We start from the raw sequence: 20,842 nt of genomic DNA, 5'->3' as shown, positions 1-20,842 counted from the left end.
GTTAAGTCATGTTACCAATGTAGCCAAGAATACCAGTTTTCTACTAGAAAGAGCTTCTAACTTCCAAACCCTCCAAGGTCAGTGGTGTATAGTGCACCACTGTTATTGTTGCTCATCAGTGTGTCCGCGTGTCTTCTTCATTCAACACCTACTATAATCTAAGGAATACTTTTTTTTATGTGACATGAGACGACCGCAAGAGAACTATAATTCTTATAATTGTCATAAAAATGTCTATACAAGTCCTAAGGTTCATTTCCTACATGAGAAAATTTCTGATACACCCTCATGAGGTACCCCATGACAAGTGCCTTTTGACAAACACACTAGGTCGGGTGAGAAAACAGCACAGATGGTTGTTCTCATGAAAATTAGCAGCTCCAGGGCAAACAAAACAGCATCCGAGATGGCAGGAGTTTAATTTACGGAGGGTTAATGCTGCAGATGAGGGGCCCAAGAACCCGCATCACTGAAAAGGATCTCAATACCACATAGCGGAGAGAGAGAGGGAGAGAGAGAGAGCGAGAGAGAGAGAGAGAGAGAGAGAGAGAGAGAGAGAGAGAGAGAGAGAGACCCCCTCAAAATACACCACACAAAACCAGCTTTGGCGACCCTCTGTTTTAACAGAATGAAAGTCATCAAATCAGTGTTGAATTCTAGATTTTAAGAAGTTAAATGTGGTCTCTCGTGGCGTTACTTCCCACCACGGCACAGGGTGAGAAAGCCAGAGAGGAGCTCTCAGGGTAAATTAACAGTCTTCTTGTGTAGCTGGTGGAAGAGGGGAGGGAGTGGAGGAGCTTGAAGAGGTTCTCAGTGAAGGACTCGAACAGGGTCACAAGGGTTCTTCTCACCAGAATCTCATCCTAGCTGCCAGTTGCAGCCAAGCCAAGGAACCCATCATGGGTCCCCATGGTGGTGTGAAGCTCAAGTGGTGCTGCACTTTGTTTTTAAGGTGATATACAGGGTTGAGAATGATGCCAGCCTCTCCTTGCACTGACAGAGAGGCCATTGAAAAGAGAAATCGAGAGGAGAATGTAAGAGCGACATTCATTTTACACACTGGACTAATTAGATTCACTGGTGATTATGTATGGCAAAATGGCTATAGAAGTTATAGCAGTACAGTTAAAGAATGTCCATTGTATATATCTTGGAGCTGTGAGCTTCTTGGATCCTGTCTGCGTATTCATAGAGCACTTCCCTACACCCCTACACACAACCGGAAAATATTTTAGGAGTTGCCTGATGTGTGTTAACAGAAGTACAATAGTGGGAGTGTGGCTGGAGTAAATGCTTCAGAATAGACTCTGTCCAAGTATAGTATGTGTGTGTCCATGCCACCACAGCATACTGGATATGGCTGTAGACACAAGTTTTCAATTTTTTTCACAAAGTCATCTAAATCATGCATAGTAACTGATGCTCATAGCTCTGAGATGTATAAAGACATAAATTTAATTCTAACACTGTTTTCTAAAGGTCTCCTGGATCTCTTTAAGATTTAACTGCTCAATTTACACTGGCTGTCTATTAAGTTTCCTATCGACTATAAAGTTTTACTAATGGTGTATAATGCTCTAAATGGTTACAGTGGGGTCCAAAAGTCTGAGACGGCTAATGAACATGTTTCTATTTTGCATTCTTTTCCAATCTAATATGAACATTCTCATTACACATTATATTGCCTGCAATAACTCAAGTGAAAAGTCAAATCTAGGATTTCAGAAATTCTTTGTAATTGATGTGTCTACCCTTTAATGACAGTATTCACTCAAGCTGGCATGGACTTGCTAAATTTGTCTGAAATTTGATGATCCGTGTTAGATCAAATCCATTGCCGTGTCGTCTGAACATGTGCTTCAATAGTAGAGATAAGACTGAGATTTTGTGCAAAGGAGTTAACATGGTCAGTATCACAAATTTCTTTAATACAATTTTTACATTTAGAAAAGTCTTTAAGAGATAGATATTCAGAATGTAGGTTTTATAAATGCTATTAAATCCTCATTGAAAACCTGTTTTTAGTCATAGTTCCTGTCAAAAAACATATTATTTGTGACTTTGATAAAGCGATTGAGTTTTTTTTAGTTTACAACAAGGAACTCTCAATAGAAGTTGATCCGAAAAGCTCTCTGCTCGGGGGATAAGGCAGAACAAAATCACTGATATATTGGGGTACGAGAGCAGAAAGTCTCATTCATTCATTCATTCATTCATTCATTCATTGAGAATATCCTGTGAACACTGGGTGGGAAAACTTCCTTGATGGGATGCTAATCAAAGGGCACCATTCACACACATTCACACCTATGGGCAATTTAGAGTAGCCAGTACACCTACCTGCATGTTTTGGGGCAGTCGGAGGCACTCAGTGGAAGAGGACAACATGAACACGTGGAGAATATGCACAACTCCACACAGACAATAACCTTACCTCAAGATTAGACCAGGAACCTTGTAGCTCTGAGGTGGTAATGCTACCTGTTGCGGCACCATGCCACCCTACAGCATTGCACAATTACAGCATTCAGAGGACTGACTGAAAACACTCGGAAAGAACATGGATCAGGATCCAAAGTCACTGCGCTCAGAGATTTTCCCGCAATAAGACTAGACGTATTCTCAGGCTCCACAGTTTATAGAATCAGCATGTGGGGACGATGCACAGGATTTTAAGAGCTGGGTTGTGTGAGATACTCGTCCCTGAGCACCTACCAGAAGTGTGTGTTCACAGTCAGCAATGTGGTTGACATTAACAGTGCACTGACATATCGCTTATATATCTATACCTATAAGTTACCTATAACGCCACACACAACTTATAATTTATAACTTATCCTAGATGCTCTGAATTTTATAGAGGTGACTGGAGCCAAAGTAAATGATGATCCAGAAAGGCATGAGCTTTGTTACAAAAAAAAAAAAAGAAAAGAAAAAAAGGTCTGTGATTTCTTTTGCAAGTGACATTTACGGTCCACACAGAACCCTTCACCATGTCTTTAACAAGTCTCCCATTTGGCATTTGTGATAATGTTTAACCTGGCCCTAGTGAGGAATCCTGGGGTGTAATTAATGCTATTTATTTATTTATTTATTTATTTATATATTTTCTAAGTAAACTCCATTGTGTGCGGTGGTTAGAGATGGTTGAAGAACAGTGATATTTAGGATAATAACAATTTGTAGCAATTCTTAAAGCATCTGTCTACAATCTTAAGTATGCAAGAGTGGTAGGTGGGCTAAATCAATATTCAGTTCATCTTGGACTGGTGCCATCTCAAACAATTAGACTTGACTGTTTGCCTAGCGGCATCAGACTCCACTAACTGCAGATATTTAGATTTCTGCATATCTACAGGAACTGACTATGTGCACATCATGGTTGAGTAAGGCATAATTAGATACATATTTGAAAAAAATAATAATGTAATCACATGTGGAATGCTGTGATTTATGGGGTGTTTATTGAAAACAATCTCCAATTTCTCACTATCTGTACGTTCAATGGTTACAACGTCACAAGATCATTTCGTGGTAGCAACAATAATAAAAACAAAGGCATGTCAATTCCGGTATCATTAAATAGATTCATTTTATGAGAACCATTATATATTAGTATGCATTATAAGACAAAACAAAGAATACAGCTAAATGTCATTTACAGGTAGACCGTCAACAATGGCTAGGTCTTCACCCAAAACCTGGTTCGGAAAATAATTCTCCAAATAGTTGAAGAAATAGTCGTGTTGGTTCAGAAGGTTTCTAAATGTAGAATCGTTTCGGTGCGTCCGTTTGTGACTGTTCTAACTGACCGAATTAATATTCAGTTCTAAGCCACTATCAGAGTTCATAGTTTGACAGTAACTTAAGTGTGGGCTGTGTGTACGCAATTGAGTGTTTGTGTGTGTGTGTGTGTTGAATACTCCATTCTTATAACAGATACTGTACAACTTCTCTATTTGATCATTCAATGTAAACAAACACAAATACTCTTACTGCTCTGTTGAAATATTACGTTTATGGTTCTAAACACTCTGGTTAATAATGTGAATATAATCTACTTAATGTTATATAAAAGATACTATACAAACTATACAAATAACAATAACACGACAATACCATCCACAAAGTACCAAGCAAATTATAGGGCTATGCTTTATGACACAAGGCAAAATAGATTATTATGGTCTTCAACTTGTCAATAATATGTATTTTTTCTTAACACTGCATTATACTTAAGGTTTTTTATAACCTTCCAGCTATATGGACGTTATGGATGAGACTTGACTGTATGACCGGTGGGGTCTCGTTTTAACTTATAAATGAAGTTATGAAGTGATACAGAGTAGAAAATTTTGGTAGGCTGTAAGGAAATAACCCTTACATTAGAATTCTTCATGAGATCAGATTTATGCTTCAATTGTCATTATTTAGAATCTTAAACACTTTTTTTTTTTTTTTTTTTTTTACGTGTTCTTTATATCTAATGAAACAAGAACATATGTTTTCTGGCTTTAAACATTTTTGAACATTTTTCAATTATAGCTGTTACAAACTAGAAGTAAGGATAATCAGGGATCATGGGTTAAAGATGACACTGTTTTTATACATACATATTCTGTGGTAGTAAGGCCAAGTATTTTATACTGTACATTGCAAAAAAAGACATTCAACATAAATGAGTAGTGGTTCATTTTCCCACTTTGTGAGGCATATCACTTTCCATAAACACGTTTGATCTGAAACAATGAGGTATTGTCCATAACACTTTACTTGAGAGTGGGGTTCATAGAGCTTGTTAGTTCACTCTGTTAATTTCACCCTTTGAACTTGCAAGTTCAACAACAACAAAAAAAATAAAATAAAATCGGCAACCCCACAAAGATCACTTTAGTTTTGCCATAACTAAACCAGGAAGTGGCTTGCTCAAATAGAACAGCACACTCTAACACAAACATGGTCATTTAAAAAAAAAAGAAGAAGAAGAAAAAAAAGATTGATTTCTCAATCCAGAAATGTGAGACAGTAATTTCAGTAAAAAGGGGCTGGGTAATGTCAAGCTATATAAAAAGAAATAGAGTGAAGGACACCAAAACTGATCACTCAAAAAATGACTTTACATACTGTATATGTAAAATTAGGTGCAAACTCTGCAAAATCCACAATACAAAAAAAAAATCTGAAAGAAAACTGAAAACAAAAAACAAAACAAAAAAACGGCTGAAGACAACTGTGAAATCCGAATTCCTTCACAACCGTTTCTACCAGACGCTAGCAATATCAGTCTGCTTAGCAGTGCTCGGTCCTTCCTCCAATCCTTCCTTCGCCTCCCTCCTTCCTGTGCTGATTGCTGCTGCTGGCTGCTTTAGCACTTGCCCCTCTTGTCACGCTGCTGGAACTTGCGGAGGCGACGGGCCCACTGGTCCTTCCAGGGAACGAGCAGGCTGGCCTTGTCGGCCACTACACCGCTTTGGCCACGTGAGTCCTCATCGTCTGAGCCCAGCAACAGGTACTTCCTGCCTGGCTTGATCTTGGGGCACTTGCATGCGACGTCCTTGGCGCGCACCCACAGCAGCTGGTCGCCACGTCTGATGCGGTGCTCGCCCTGCTTGTACACCGAGATGATGTTAATGGTGAACTTCCACCACTCGCCTGCCTTGTCACCCTTCAGCACATGCACTTGGACAGCTAGAAAGAGGAACACGTAGACTTAGAGGTTAGTGGGTTGGCAATCATTATTTATATCTATTAGAGTCGTATTTGTTATAATATTGCCATATATGCACAATATATTCAACACCATCGCATTACATATTGCATGTGAGTACAAAGTATGAATTGTAAAATTATTATCAGTCATGCTGAAACAGTTTCCATAGTTATGACCAGGTGCTGTGAATTTAGCACTGAATTATATTTTAGAAATATATATTTTTTCTGTTTTCAAAGATTGCTTAATCTTAATGCTTAAGAGATCCCTTATGTAGTGACATAGCAACTGGTACAATGAGGCTGGACAATGAAGTGGGAAAAGAGATACAACACTGAAAACCCTAACACGTTGACGGTTTCTCAATTGACTGAGTAAACTCCTTCCCTCAATTTAATTGAGTAATGGGGTCTCCCAAAACGTGTATATTTAAGTTCACTTAACTTGGTACTCATGTAGACTGAACTTAAATGGTTAATTCACATAATATGGTGTTCATATTGTTCATACTGAACAAGAATCGAACTCAGGTCGCGATAGTGCGAGTACCACATGCTAGCCACTAGTCCACCAGGGAACCTGTGCGCTTAACTAATTAAGTTCACTTAACTTGGTGTTCATTTCAAGTGCACTTAAATACATCGTGTCCCAAAACACACACATCATCTCTTCTACTCACGATGAGCTCTTGAACACCGGTACCATCAACGGACGAGACAAAGAGGACCGCCTTTTGCAATTATCTACCAATCAGTGCATTAGTTCACTTGTTGCCAGGAGGAACTCCTTGCATGGCCAATCACATCAAAGAAAGACCAGAGTGAGCTATTTTAATAAATCATGATTTTGAGTTCATAACACTTGAAATCTTAAGTGTATTTATTTTGTAGGTAAAATAAGTTAAACAAACTTATAGACTAACAGATTTATACATCGTGAAGTGTTAATAGAGTGCACATCATTTTACAAGTGGACTAATCAATTTCTTAAATCAGTTTGGAGCATTAGAAAACATTTAGAATGCCCATTCATATAGACTTTTACTATACAAATGTACCACATGAACCTGACACTCAATATTATACGGTGTGTTATTTGGCAAATAAAACTTGTAATCTCGAGCAGCACGTGATAACACACTTCATCTTAGATATACAATACATTTATAAATATTTTTAACCTGCGTTCTCTATGCGTTCTATATATTCCTGCAAGTTTAAAAGTGGGCTAACTTGCTCTTTCTGAACCTCTCCCCTCCTTCTCTCCTCACACCCTGACCCCTGACCTTTTCTTGTTGTCCTGGGCCGCATGCTCCGTATTGCAGCAACAGTTGCCATAGCACTCACAGCCAAAGACAATGTGTGCCCGCCGAGAGCATGCAAACGCCTCCTCCCCTCTCCTGCGGGACCTGCTGTAATGTTGCACTACAGTGAAAGGGGCCTTGGAAACACTCAGCTTTCCTCCACCAGGATTGATAGAAGGAGACGGGGTGGAGGTGTAAAGTACCTGTTTCATCATTCACTTCTTTGCTTGGTTTTGGGTAAGATCTTGACCGCTTCAAAATATATACATAGGTGATGCCAGAAGGCTGGAGGTTATTCACAAGAAGCAAAATAGGTAATGTTGCCAGTAGGCAAAAAAAAACCAAAAAAAAACCTCATTGAATTTTTAGAATCTTTAGGAAATACAAGTGTATATTACCCCGTCAAACAAACACGACCGAATGGTGCAAAGCTACGCCAGCGTCACATCATTTTGCACACACAGAGTCCGAGCTCATGAGCTAATCTGTGCTCATGATGAAGTGGTTTCATGGGGGAACGTTCCAGAAAGGCCCAGAGGGCCCAGAGGGGGCCTAGCTAAGAGTCCTTATTTCACAATTAGGGAAAATTGACCTTGTTTGGAAGTGAGACCATGCTTTGTGGTGTGAACCTCACAAATCCTCCAAGAAGGGAAATGTTAATAAAAAAAACAAACAATGCACGTTTACAAAATGAGTGATGCTGACCCACCTGTTAACTCAAGGTGAATCATGTTTGAGAAATACGCCATTAGGGACATTATGTCAATTTGACACGGGAAGTGCTCAATTTCTATTCTTCCTCCCACTGTTGTACTCTTTAGTGACAGGGGCATGAATCGTCCCCTCTAACACAGTGGAATGTCCTGGCTTGGCAGCGGGGGGCCTGCTGTGAGCAAATTGCACCCAATTTGAGAGAAGAAAAGAGCAGTGTCGGCGTGAGGAGAGTGCACTCCCACGGGCTCGCCATTCATCCCCGCTGGCTCTCTGGGCTTGAGCCCACTCTTGCGGCCAAAGACAGAGCGAGAGATAAAAAGAGTAGAGAAGAGTGTGGTGAGGTTTGGCGCTTCTGGATGGGAAACCACTATTTATCTTCCCAGCCGCAGAGAAGATTCTAGTAGAAGTGTTCCGACCTCATCGGCTCACCGAGCCTGCAGGGTCCAAGCACCCGGCTCAAGAGCACCGTGAGAATCTGATCCAGGAGCTTCATTACAGCTCTGCAGGAGCCACTGATGAGCCACGCATGAGCTCATGGGCAGCACTGTGAGAAGGACGTGGGCTGCTGGAGGAATCACCAAAGCATTCAGACAGCTATAAATGCATACTAGTAAGGCACTGTGCCAACAGATCAGTAGAAATAAAGGCAGGTTGATGAGTGGCACGAGAGCCCTGCCAGCTCGTATGTGTGTTTGGGCGGTGCGCTGGGCCGTGACCCACTAGTCCCACTCGCCCCACACAAGTCCTGGCTAATCTAATTAGTGCGCTTGATTAGCAGCATGAAGCTCATGCTCACACCCCCGCTGGGCCACCCTACGCCCAGACGCTTATCACCATACTGACTGCTGGCCTTGTCGCGAGTATGTGTGGCATGGTTCGGGACTGACACACTGTCACACGCACACGGCGCTTTGATTCATTGTGCACAGCTCCCAGTACGAGACTAAGGGGTTGGCGAGTGAAAATGCAGCTCTTTATGCTTGCTGTCTCCGTAGAGACAGAAGATAAAAGAGGATGAGCAGCAAATATTTCTTTCGATCTCCGTCTTATTGTCAGTAGAGGGCAGATTTAGCACCTGATGTCAGCTGGCGACAGAGCGTTGAGACGGACTGGGCTCTGTTTAAACTGTGCCTTGGACACCCACAGAACACAAACAGACACAAAGGATGTTTTAGGGTGTGCAAACACACGGCCACACAAAGAGACGTGACTAAAACTCTTAGGCTCAGATTTAACCGTGAAGAGTGTAGAAAAGAGCAACCCTTCAGGAAAAGAAAATTTCGCTTCATAAGGCAAGATGGCAGAAACTTTTTTCAACCCCCCATAAAGGTCTAAATGAAAAATAGCTCTGCACACATTAAAAAATCATTAAGAGAATGAATATGACAACTTGTTTTTTACTTCTGTCAAGTTGTTTCAGACGGATCACATTTTCTCCTTCGCATTTTATGGCCTTATGAATGAGGAAAACAGAAGATATATTTCCATGCTTATTTGGACGCATTTAAAAGCGCTTGTGACCGTTTCTCCTCCCCGGCTTTGATTGATGAATTGTGAAGCTTTCTGGGCGGCTGACAGCCCTGTATAGGAATAGCATGGTCCATTTGCTGCATGCGATGCGTCGCGAAAATCGCCCAGCTGCCCAGAACGCATGCTGAGGAACCCGAATAGTCCATGGAAGCTTTTCACTTTGTCTTACTGCTTTGTTTTGGGTCAAAAACAAAGGGAAAGCCAGTTCTTCTATTTATACTTCTTAACTACTGGGAGATGTAAGTGGTTCATAATAGTAGAATGGGAAGGAAAGCAAAGGTAAAAATAATTTGACTTTACACTAATATAACAGAAAACTGTAGAATAGAATGTGTGAGCTTTGAACTGTTTTGAATTACGCAGTAAGGAAATTTATATCAGCCAGCCAAAGCCTTCCTCTAGAGGACTGGCATGGTATCATGGACACTATATCAAATGATGGATTGATACATTGATTCGTGCCAGAACTTGGGAGTGAGATTTTATTGCCTAAAGAAAGGGAACTTCGTCAGGGCTCTCAGACACACATACACTGAAGAACCCTGTAACCAGAGCCAGATTGAGAGCTGAGCCCACACACTGCTGCATTTCCTCCAGTGTATCACCATAAATAGGTTCCTTACAAAGAATAAACCCAAAATGAATGAACATTAGAGAAATAATTAATCCACAGTTCCAGGGTAGAAGGATTACGGTCCACATGTATAACCACTGACGGATATTAACAGCTCCCTCCAGCTCTCCCTCCAACACTGTTTCTGCTTCAGCTAACAGGGATTAATTAATATATCTATTTTTTCACAACAGCCGGACAATCAGGAGAACAGTACACAAAAAGAGACAGCTGTGGGCTGATTTTAAATGACTGATTAAAATTAATCAGAGGCAATAAGACATTAATATTGATATGATGCTACTGATCTAAAGACAAGATGCACTCTGAATGGCCTGAGGGGCTGCTGTGTGTTCGCCTGATTGTGTGTATTTGTTTTTATTTATTTATTTATTATTATCCAGCACTTTTATGCTTTTGTTTTATTCTTGGGTTGTGTCTGAATGTCTGGCGTTGATATTACTTTATCATCATCATTCTTATTGATGTTGTTATTGTTGTTATCCAACTGTCAATAATGATAATAATAATAATAATAATAATAATAATAATAATAATAATAATAATGTATTTTATTGACTTGTAAAGCACTTTCACTGAATCTTGAAATATTCTGTGCTATGATTTGCTTGGTGTTTTCTTGTAAGTGGGTGTTTATGTATAGTCTTTTTCACTTTCATCATCTTCATCTCTTCCTGATCTCTGTGCAATGTTTTTTGCGATAAGATTACTCTATAGCAATAATCATAATAATTGATAGTTTTGTTTAATGAAAAATGCTCTAATAACTTTCATTATTTAGGTTCATATAGTTTCCAGTATTGGGGTCTGACAGATAAAACTTCATAAAACAGTAAAACTGTGTGAAACAATTAGTCCAACTACTGTTTCATTCAGGAATATATTTATTATGCACATTTAATTTATTCTCTCACGTTCTATTAGTAATTGCTTTTCAGTTGGTGTTCAAAAAATTTTTTTTGGCAATTTTTATTAAACACAGTTATAAAAAGCATACATTATGCTGTAATCACAACGAAAATTTGTCCTTATTGTTTAACCTTTTGATCTTTTGATCAAACAATTCACAAAAATTCTCTGCTCTCAAGGATATCAAACAATTGCAAACACAACACAGTTTAACCCCCCAAAAAAATCTTTGTTAAATATAGGTGTGCAACAATTATTGGCACCCCTATGAATTCATATGCGAAAAATATATTTGAAGTATATTACCACTGATATTTTACTTTTTTTTTGTACACCTGGGTGACTAGGAATAGGAAATTGTTCAACAGTGATTTAGGCCAAATTCCCTTAGTAATTCATAACAATGGGTAAGACCTAGGAATATAGCTGTGATGTGTGGCAAAAGGTTGCTGAGCTTCACAAAATGGGAAGTGGCTATAAGAAAATAGCACAAGCATTGAAAATGCCCATTTCCACCATCGGGGCAATAATTAAGATGTTCCAGTCAATAGGAAATGTTATGGATCAACCTAGAATGGGACGTGTGTCTATATTGTCTCAACACACTGTGAAGAGGATGGTTCGAGTGGCCAAAAAATCTCCAAGGATCACAGCTGGAGAACTGCAGAAGTTAGTTGTGTCTTGGGGTCAGAAAATCTCCAAAACTACAATCTGAAGTCACCTACATCACCACAAGTTGTTTGGAAGGGTTTCAAGAAAAAAGCCTGTACTCTCATCCAAAAACAAACTCAAGCATCTTCAGTTTGCCAGACACGACTGGAACTTCAAATGGGATCGGGTTCTATGGTCAGATGAAACCAAAATAGAGCTTTTTGGCAGTAAACACCAGAGGTGGTTTTGATGTACACAGAGAGGGAGTTATATGGAAAAGTACCTCATGCCCACAGTTAAATATGTTGGTGCCTCTTTAATGTTTTGGGACTGTTTTTCTGCCAGAGGACCTGGACATTTTGTTACGATACATGGCATCATGGACTATCAAATATCAACAGATATTAAATGAAAACCTGACTGCCTCTGTCAGAAAGCTTAAGATGGGCCAAGGCCATGGCCATCCCAGTCCCCTGACTTGAAACCCATAGAAATCGTGTTGGGTGAACTGAAGAGGAGAGTCCACTAGTGTGGACCTCGAAATATGAATGATCTGGAGAGATTCTGTATGGAGGAATGGTCTCAGATCCTTTGTCATGTATCCTCCAACCTCATCAGGCATTATAGGAGAAGACTCAGAGCTGTTATCTTGGTTTACTGACCACAAAAATCAAGGTCCTGCCATGGCCATCCGAGTCCCTTGACTTGAAACTTATACAAAACATGTGGAGTGAATTGAAGAGGAGAGTCCACCATCATGAACCTCAGAATTTGAAGGATCTGGAGAGATTCTGTACGGAGGAATGGTCTCAGATCCCTTGCCATTTATTCTCTAACCTCATCAGGCATTATAGGAGAAGACTCAGAGCTGCTATCTTGGCAAAGGGAGGTAGCACAAAGTATTGACTAAAAGGGTGCCAATAATTGTTGCACACCTATATTTAACAAAGATATATATTTTTTATAAACCTGCGTTTCGTTTGCAACTGTTTCATATCCATGAGAGCTGAGCATTTTTGTGAATTTTTTAAAAACAAAATATAAAAATATAAAAAAGTTAAACAATAAAGACAATTTTTCACAGCCTTCTTTGCTCATATTTTATTTTATATATATATAAGAGATCTTCATATACTCATATACTCAATAAACCTGCCATTAGAGGGGTGGTAGTTCAAACAAAAAAAAAAAAACGTAGATCAGATTGGTGCCTGTGTTGGTTTGAGAGGTACGACTTGCCTGGAGTGATGGTGTTTTTACGATGCTTATAAATCCTTTAGCTTCTATCAATACGTATGCAAGAATTTGTGCTCGTGAACTGCCTGCACGTCTGGGATTCCAACAGGAACCAGCTGTCCCCTTTGTCCTCTGCAGGCAGTGAGACAGTATGAGCATGTGCATCAGGCAAGTCGTGCTGAGCCGTAAGCTTTGATGCTACAAACTTCAACCCAGATCCCATGAATAAACCATCAGCAATATAGAGGAGAGACAGATAGAGGTTAGGAAGGGGATGGAAGTGTATATAATTTCCACTTGGGATACAACTGTGAGTAATAAATTTTAAGAGTTTTGTCCCACCTGTTGTCACTGTATGACAATTTTTTGACTTAAATTTTTTAATTTTAATAGTTAGAATTCCTCATTTCAGCATTCACTGTGTTCCTGCAATTATGTAATGCTTAGGTAACACATCACATTAAGTTTCCCTTAGCAGACTTTATTAACACTTAAGTTAACATGAACAAACCATGTTCGTTACTACACTGTATAACACTGTGTGTGTGTGTGTGTGTATATATATATATATATATATATATATATATATATATATATATATATATATATATATATATATATATACACACACACACACACACACATATATATATATTAATAATGAAGCCAAATGATGAAAACTTGCAATAAGTAATGTCCTTACCATATCAAAATGACCAAAATGAAAACTTGTGTTTGCGGATGTTAACTAGCAAAATTCAGAAGTGAGGCTGAGTAACAAGTTTCGGTACTTATAGAGACCAGATCTCAGTATGAATAAACTGTAATTTAATAGTTGCTCATTTATGTAGATTTATTTGAAGTCATGGATTGTTACCTTTTAATGACATCAGTTTATACACACATTAACTGACTTATTACTTATTACTATTCACTTATAGATATTTTCTTAACATTACTTCGTTTACTAATACTGAAGTTCATGGTTTGTTAATGTTAACTAATGCAGTAAATGATGTTGATTATTAAAACCCCTCAGTTTCAGCTGCAAACTCTGCCCTTACAATGCAATGTCCATCACTCAGAAAGCAATGGTGTGTCTAGAGTGTCAGTCACTCACCAAAGTCCTTCTTGCAATACTTCTTCATGGTGACCTTCATTTTGCCCTTGGAGGCCTTGCAATGGGAATCACAGTCTGTCGAAGGAAAAGGGGTGGAAAAAACGAATCAGGTGGAGAATTCTGAAAAGACTTTGGTATATCTGAAACAGTGTGAGGTTCAGATTATTCATAGGAATTCATTAATTTCATCTTCAGTAACCGTTTTTTCCTGGTCTGAGGTGGTGGATTCAGAATACTGGTCATGAGGTGGGAATACACCCTGGATGGGCCCAGATAATGTATATCAAACTCGAGAACCTGGCATTGAATCCAGTTTCTCGAGGCATTTAATATTAGCTTTGTGATGTTGCACCTTTAAGTGCATCTCAGAAGCCTGGATTTTGAATCATTTTACATTTATATTCTTTTATACTCTGTTTCTTGGCCCTGCTTTTTTTTTTTTTTACACAGCTGCACAATGCAGTAAAATGTTATTCCATGCCCAGATGGTGTCTAGCATTGTGCAATCCATACATCCCATACACCACTGAGTGCCAGATTAGATCAGATTAGAAAAGAACTGTTCGGTTCTTTTCTCACCGTTATTATTCAGTCCAGCTTCTCCATCCCCCCATTCTGTCCCAGGCTCAATATTAAGGATGTCCGTGCTGGAGGTAAAGAGGTCATTTAAACTCAAAGGAAGGCCATTGAGAGGATTGGGAAGCACTGCTGAGAGAGGTCTTCCCTCCAAGGCCTGTAATTTAATTCAAATCAGCAGAATTAAATTAGGCTACACTCCTTTCAGTTGTAGAACCTGGTCTAGATATGACATGGTAGAGTGAATCTTGGGCTGTATTAATCAGACTCCAGGCTCTATGATTAATACCACCTGAAGTTAGTATTTCTTTCTGAAAGTGTCCTGAGCGCTGGAACATAACACAAGGCCTCAGTGATGACCCGGTGCCTCGCTGAGGCAAAGTGAGGCACCTTTTGGACAGACGCCGAGCTCCACTGAGACCAGACTGAGCAAATGACTCCTCTGACGTCTCTCTACTGACTGACACAAATTGGAACCAGAAAGTCTCCCGGTGTGGCTACCTCACATGGTGGTAATAACCCGGAGGTTTCTCGTTTTCTGAGGGGGCGGGGGTGGTGGGGTTGCAGTGAAGGGTGGAGGAGGAGAAGGAGGAGGAGGAGGAAAAGGAGAGAGGGAAATGGGAGAAAGGGGACCTTTCAGCTTTCGGCTGAATATGGACAAACTTCATTATTTTCTCCAGGCCTCCGTTTAGCCCTCCCTTTTCATGGCTCTTTCTATTCCGTGTGAATGAGGTTGCCAGGGCAATGATGGGGCGGGAAAAAAACGCCACACCAAAAAGAAGTTTACAGGGGGAGGAGGAGGGGATTGGGGGCTGGGGGCTAGAAAGGGAGTAAGTAAGTAGAGACTAAGAAGTATGGAGAGACTCCAAAGAAGACCTGTGAGATAGTGAGCATGGTATAAATATGCCTCGAGAAATTTTCTAATGACGTATGAGATGGTTAAGGATGATAGAAAAATGTTTGGTAGGAAATTAGTGATGGAAAGACAGAAGGAGTAAGCAGGAACAAGAGAGGAAGATCCGAAAAGTAAATGAATTTGATGAAACCACATCGACCACGCCTCATTTTCATGTAAATGTAGTGCGTAGGAATGGGGTGGCTTTGTGAGCCTGTGAGCCCCGTCCGCCCCCGTCCTGCCTCTCTTTGATACACCCAGGCTGCCATTAGGGGGGCAACACAAAGCCCAGCGCTGCCCATCACACCCACAGGCCTCATTAACACCCGGCCCCTGCTGTGAGACAAATGCCCGCTTTGTGGAGGCTCTCAACAGAGGCCATGTTACAGTCTGCTGCTCCACCAGGGGACCACACCAGAGGTTGATTCACTACATGTTGCTGCTGCCATAACGACTAAATGGTCTTAGTCTCCCTAGTGCACTGCAAATCCACTTTTCCCAATTTCCGCTGATCCATTAATATCTCAACCTCCTATATACTTCATGATTTGGTGTCAAGCAGCAATTTCCCTGAAAATTCTAGCTAACTGTATTATCTACAGTTGATTTGGTTGACATAATGACCGTTACAAGGCGCCTGTGGATCTGACAGTGACCAGGCTGATGAGATAATAAGGTGTGAAAAGGAGCACGAGAGCATTGTGCCTAGGGAAAAGTGTGACTGAGAAACAAACCCATGCAAATGAAGCACGTAATCAGATTAAGAATCCGTCTGCCTTTGGCTAACCACAGCTGGAGATGTGCTAAAAACACGTCAAAAGAACCCGCGAGTTATAATTTAATAAGTGTCGGTATAACGTAGACAAATGAGAACGGCTTGTCATATATTAATATGAATAGGCTTCATGAAGAATCACTGAGTGTGCAATGTTCTTTGGTAAGGATTGGCCCCTTGTTTGGTATGCAGGTTGCATTTTCCGTTGTGGAAAAACAAACGGGAATGAAAACCATGTACAGCTGCCGTTGTGAAGCTTTGTAAAAGGAGGAAAAAATCCTGGGAATCACTTTTTGGCATGCTTTATATGTCCTGCTATGGTTATGGCTTTAATTTTAAGTCAGAATGAAGATCAAAGAACAAGAAGAGGAGGTGGAAAAGGAAGAAAAAGAAGAAAAGGAAAAGAAGAACAATGAACAAGCTGGTTAAAATGAATGCAAATGAGATTGTTCCACAATGTTCTACTTGGTTGCGTCCAATATTAGGCCTGTTAGTATTTTAGAAGAAGCAGCTCAGTTTTGCTCCAACTGCAGAGACTTTACAAAGGATTCGATTATTTTTGTATTTTTGACTCACCTGATGGTTCTTCAGAACTGGTGTACGTTGCAGTGGGAGAAGCGACTGGAATCTCTGTAAGCAGGAAAACAAAACAAGGAAAATGACCAAAAAATAAATTCTCTCAATGCCACATCTCTTTTCTTTTCGCTTTCATTTTTCAAGTGAAAAGCAGAAGTATTACTCAAACAAACCTCTTTAAGAATAGAATATATTGTGTAATGATTTATTAAGACTCGAGGAGTCTCAAGGCCCCTTTTTAATAGCCATGTTATTGATCGCTGATGAAAAAGCGTGTATTTGGTTTTAATAGGTTTTGCTTCTCGAAGCACACGCTTTACATTCTACATTGTTCGCTTTTGCAAGATATACACCACTGGGGACTCCAGACACAGTAAAACTGCAGCTGGCAAAATGTTTGATATCATTTTTTTTTATCAACCTATTAAAACTAAAACACATTATCTCACAAAATATATAAGAAACCAAATCTTTGCAGCTCTAGCGCTAGGGCCTGCTCCTGAGGTTTACAGTAGATTTGTTACTCTCTCAGTAAAATGTAGGAAAACCTTATTCTACAGGGTCCACAAGTTTCATTTCGCTTTAGTGAAACCTTGCCAAACATATCAGAACAGTTCCATATTCCAGATAGCTTTGTCTAAAGAGCAAATGTATTGTATTGTATTGACAGTAACGTGCATTAGAATATGGAAGAACAGTAGAAATAAATACTAACAGACTTGCATTGTGTTGTCCCTGCTATTATGTTATCGGGCGATGCCAGCTAGGCAGGGATGACTGCCAGTCACCCCTCCACCTTGCGCTCCCCCACCCTCACTGTCTGTTGTGTGGTCCTGCTGTTTATCACCACGGAAACGGAATCTGCAGCCGTGTTGATACTGCCAATAAACACATCACCAATCATGGCTGTAGAGCAGACCATTAGATTCATGGCTTTGACGAGGCCATCACTGAGAGGACACCAGGCCCGGTCTTGTCAGCTAGTCCTGTATGGACTGTTTGCTTTAGCGCAGGTCAAACAGCAGAATGTCCCTCCAAGGAACTGGAACAGGGGACGCAGCCCGGAAATTAAAAGGCCATGAATTCATGAATAGTAAGTGTTTAGGTAAACTTTCTTTAGGGTGTCATCCACTACATTCCCATGGGAGTGCTGAGTTAAAGCTTGTTGTATAAACAGTTGCTGTACAAATGAACAAATAGTACTGTGATCTATTTGAACTTAAAACTAAAGGTGCAGTAAGTTAATGCTTTTACTGTATATGATTACATTTTTATAAGACACCTGTGCAGAACATTTCAAGAGCTATTAAAATGGCAATAGCAATTTATACCACGGTTAACAGATGTCATTTAATATTTATTTGAATTTACGTGCCATCTTTTGTTTATTATGAAACATTTTTGTCTGTTTGTCAGGTTGCTACGACGTAATGCTACCCCTGAGAAGCCCTTGAGTTATCTATTAATAATGTCACGCATTAAACCCCTATAAAGTAGCACTATGATTTATTACTCCTCTTTATGCCAGTGTGTTATTTGTTGGGAGATTGCCAGCAGAATGAGAGAGAGTGAGAGAGAGAGAGAGAGAGAGAGAGAGAGGATTCTCTTACTGATGCAGGGGGCGATGGGTGAGCGACTCTGCTGGTATCCTTTAGCACAGCGGTTGCAGGTAATACCAGTCACACCATCCTTGCACGGACACTGGCCTGTGGTCTGGTTACAGGTCTTACCTGCAGCACCGACTGGGTGACAGTCACACGCTGAAAGAGAAGAAGAAATGATTAATTGAAGAAATAAATAAATGAATAAAAACAGCAGTAGAGCACTTTCTAATTCTATCTGGCCAATTATGAAATCTAAAACATTTTCCTTTATGCTGCATTACTAGTTTGCACCCATCTTAGTGGGAAAAGTTTTTTTTACAGACCTCTTCCATATGGTCAGAGAGTAGATTAATTTTATGTGTATAATCATTTAAACAATTACAAATTACTCTCACTAGGCAAGATAGTACCTAAATTATATACTGTTTTTTTTTTTTTTTTTTAAATTCCTGAACTTTCTATTTACAGAAACCAAACCAGTTACATTGCGTTAAAGGTTGATAGAGCTTTTCCTAGCTAAAATTCAAATTGTTATATATATATATTTAGCTTTAACAACTTTTTTTTTTTTTTTTTTAAAAACACACATTTGTACGAATTCAATAATTTTAAGTGTCTGTCAATTCGGCCTATAAGTACACTATAAATAAATACTAGTTATAATAACTGTATTAGCTGATGTAGTTGAGCTTCCACAGTCAGCATGCTGTTACAAAACAAATATCACACATATTTATTAATGCATAGACCCCAATTTCAAAACCACTGATGTATGATTTAACCTTCTGAATCAGAAACATATAGAATGACTGTTGCACAGCATTTACAATTTATTCTATTTTATAGATGCAGACATTTCCAAGATTCATCACATATTAATAAAAATAGGGATCCTGATGCCTGAATACTCAGATTTTGAGAGTAAGTACATCTTCTTAACGATCAGTACATAACCATTTCTAATAACTTTCATTAATACTTCATTTTAGGTATGAACAAATAATTTGCTATTTAGATTTTGTCATAAATATACATCATAAATGATAATATAACATATTTTATAAATAATAGTTCATTTTATTGTTGGTGTGTGTACACTGTTATTTGATCATTTATAACTATGAGCAAAATTTATTCCAAATGTCCAAACTTCCAAAGTTAACAAGTGCTTATAAATCAGTTCCTGTAGTTGCTCATGTGTGTGCTCATGATTACAATGCACATGTTTTCCTATATCTTTATAATATTACAATATATTCCTTCAGAATTAAAATGTTTTAGGAATTTTAGATATTTTAGAAAAACAATTCAATTACAAAGAATCAATGAGAAATAGAAGTTTATACTGAAAACATAATTTTTTAAATAATTTATACAATGTGTATATATGACAATGTATATTTACTGGCTAAGCATTTATGTTGTAATCTATGGCTATATGTATGGATCTAAAACTCTTGTTAATAAATGTGTGTAAGTCATGAATTTATAATAATAATCATAAAAATAAACTTTATTGTTATATAGTGCCTTAAAAGCAGTAAAAGCACTTTACACAATGAGAAAATATCAAGAAAAAAAAAAACACAGATAAAATCACAAAACAGACTTGTGGTCTAAATAGTTTCAATTTAAGCCAATTTGATAGTTATTGACCTGTTTGTAGTAATAAGTCACAGTATGGTTTTCTGAGATACTGTGGATATTGTTATTGCTTATATATATATATGTATATATATATATATATATATATATATATATATATATATATATATATATATATATATATATATATATATATATAGAGAGAGAGAGAGAGAGAGAGAGAGAGAGAGAGCGAGAGATTGGAAGCATATAGAGATTGGAAGCATCTAATTTGATAGTGACATTTTGTACTTAATCACCTGTGCTAAATATTTTTTTTGTAAATAAAAATGAGGAAATATATATTTTTTTATTTTATTTAAATTTGTGAGCAAACCTGTAAAACATGATATCCCCATTAAGTTATGTGAACTTATTTCTTCTCTTTAACTCCAGCTGTCACAATGAAGTTTTGGATATTGAACTCAAGATTATACGTTTTCAGAAATGAAACTTAAAGTAAACTATTTTCTTGACTACCTGTGATTACTTTTGAGTTGAAACAAAGTTAATCTTTGTCTTTTAATCTTTAGAAGTTGAGTTTACTCACGTTTTTAAGGCATCAGGTGAACTTCCATTTAAACAACTTGAGATGTCTTAAAGTGTACATATCTTGATACATATTGTGTATTATGAAAACGCCTTTAAAAATCACGATATGACATTTTTGACATACTGTATAAATAGGCATGTCCATATCCTAAATCAAAACACAGGCAGTCATTAGGTACAGATCTTTTTACAGGAACTGTTCTTTTTTTCCCCCATGTGTGCAATTAATTGGTAAACATTTAAATATACAAATTTACAAATCACCTGTTAATCTAGACTAGCTCAAGAGCAACCCGAAATCAAGAACTTTTTATTATACAATGTTGCAAACTAAATTTGCTCAACAAGAGTGACCTCAAACACTCTTAAAGAAAGTTACATCATTTATCTCAATTAAAACATATTTTGCAATG

The 20,842-nt window shown here is 38.5% G+C and overlaps 1 protein-coding gene across 1 annotated transcript in view; it reads right to left on the bottom strand.

Annotated features, from left to right (window-relative positions):
- Window positions 1–3,445: 3,445 nt before the first annotated feature.
- The window catches only part of ntn1b (netrin 1b), a 55,596-nt gene continuing 38,199 nt past the window's right edge, over window positions 3,446–20,842 (bottom strand). The window contains exons 3-6 of the mRNA XM_017461631.3: window positions 18,240–18,389; window positions 16,630–16,683; window positions 13,808–13,882; window positions 3,446–5,688 (exon numbers count right to left, since the gene is read on the bottom strand). Coding sequence (XP_017317120.1) covers window positions 5,366–5,688; window positions 13,808–13,882; window positions 16,630–16,683; window positions 18,240–18,389 — 602 coding nt within the window. The 3' untranslated portion in view covers window positions 3,446–5,365. The remainder of the gene's footprint in view (window positions 5,689–13,807; window positions 13,883–16,629; window positions 16,684–18,239; window positions 18,390–20,842) is intronic.

Source organism: Ictalurus punctatus, chromosome 2 (assembly GCF_001660625.3).
Source record: "Ictalurus punctatus breed USDA103 chromosome 2, Coco_2.0, whole genome shotgun sequence".
NCBI lineage: Eukaryota > Metazoa > Chordata > Actinopteri > Siluriformes > Ictaluridae > Ictalurus > Ictalurus punctatus.
The sequence above is the reverse complement of the archived record's forward strand: the minus strand, read 5'-3'. Positions and strand labels throughout refer to the sequence as shown.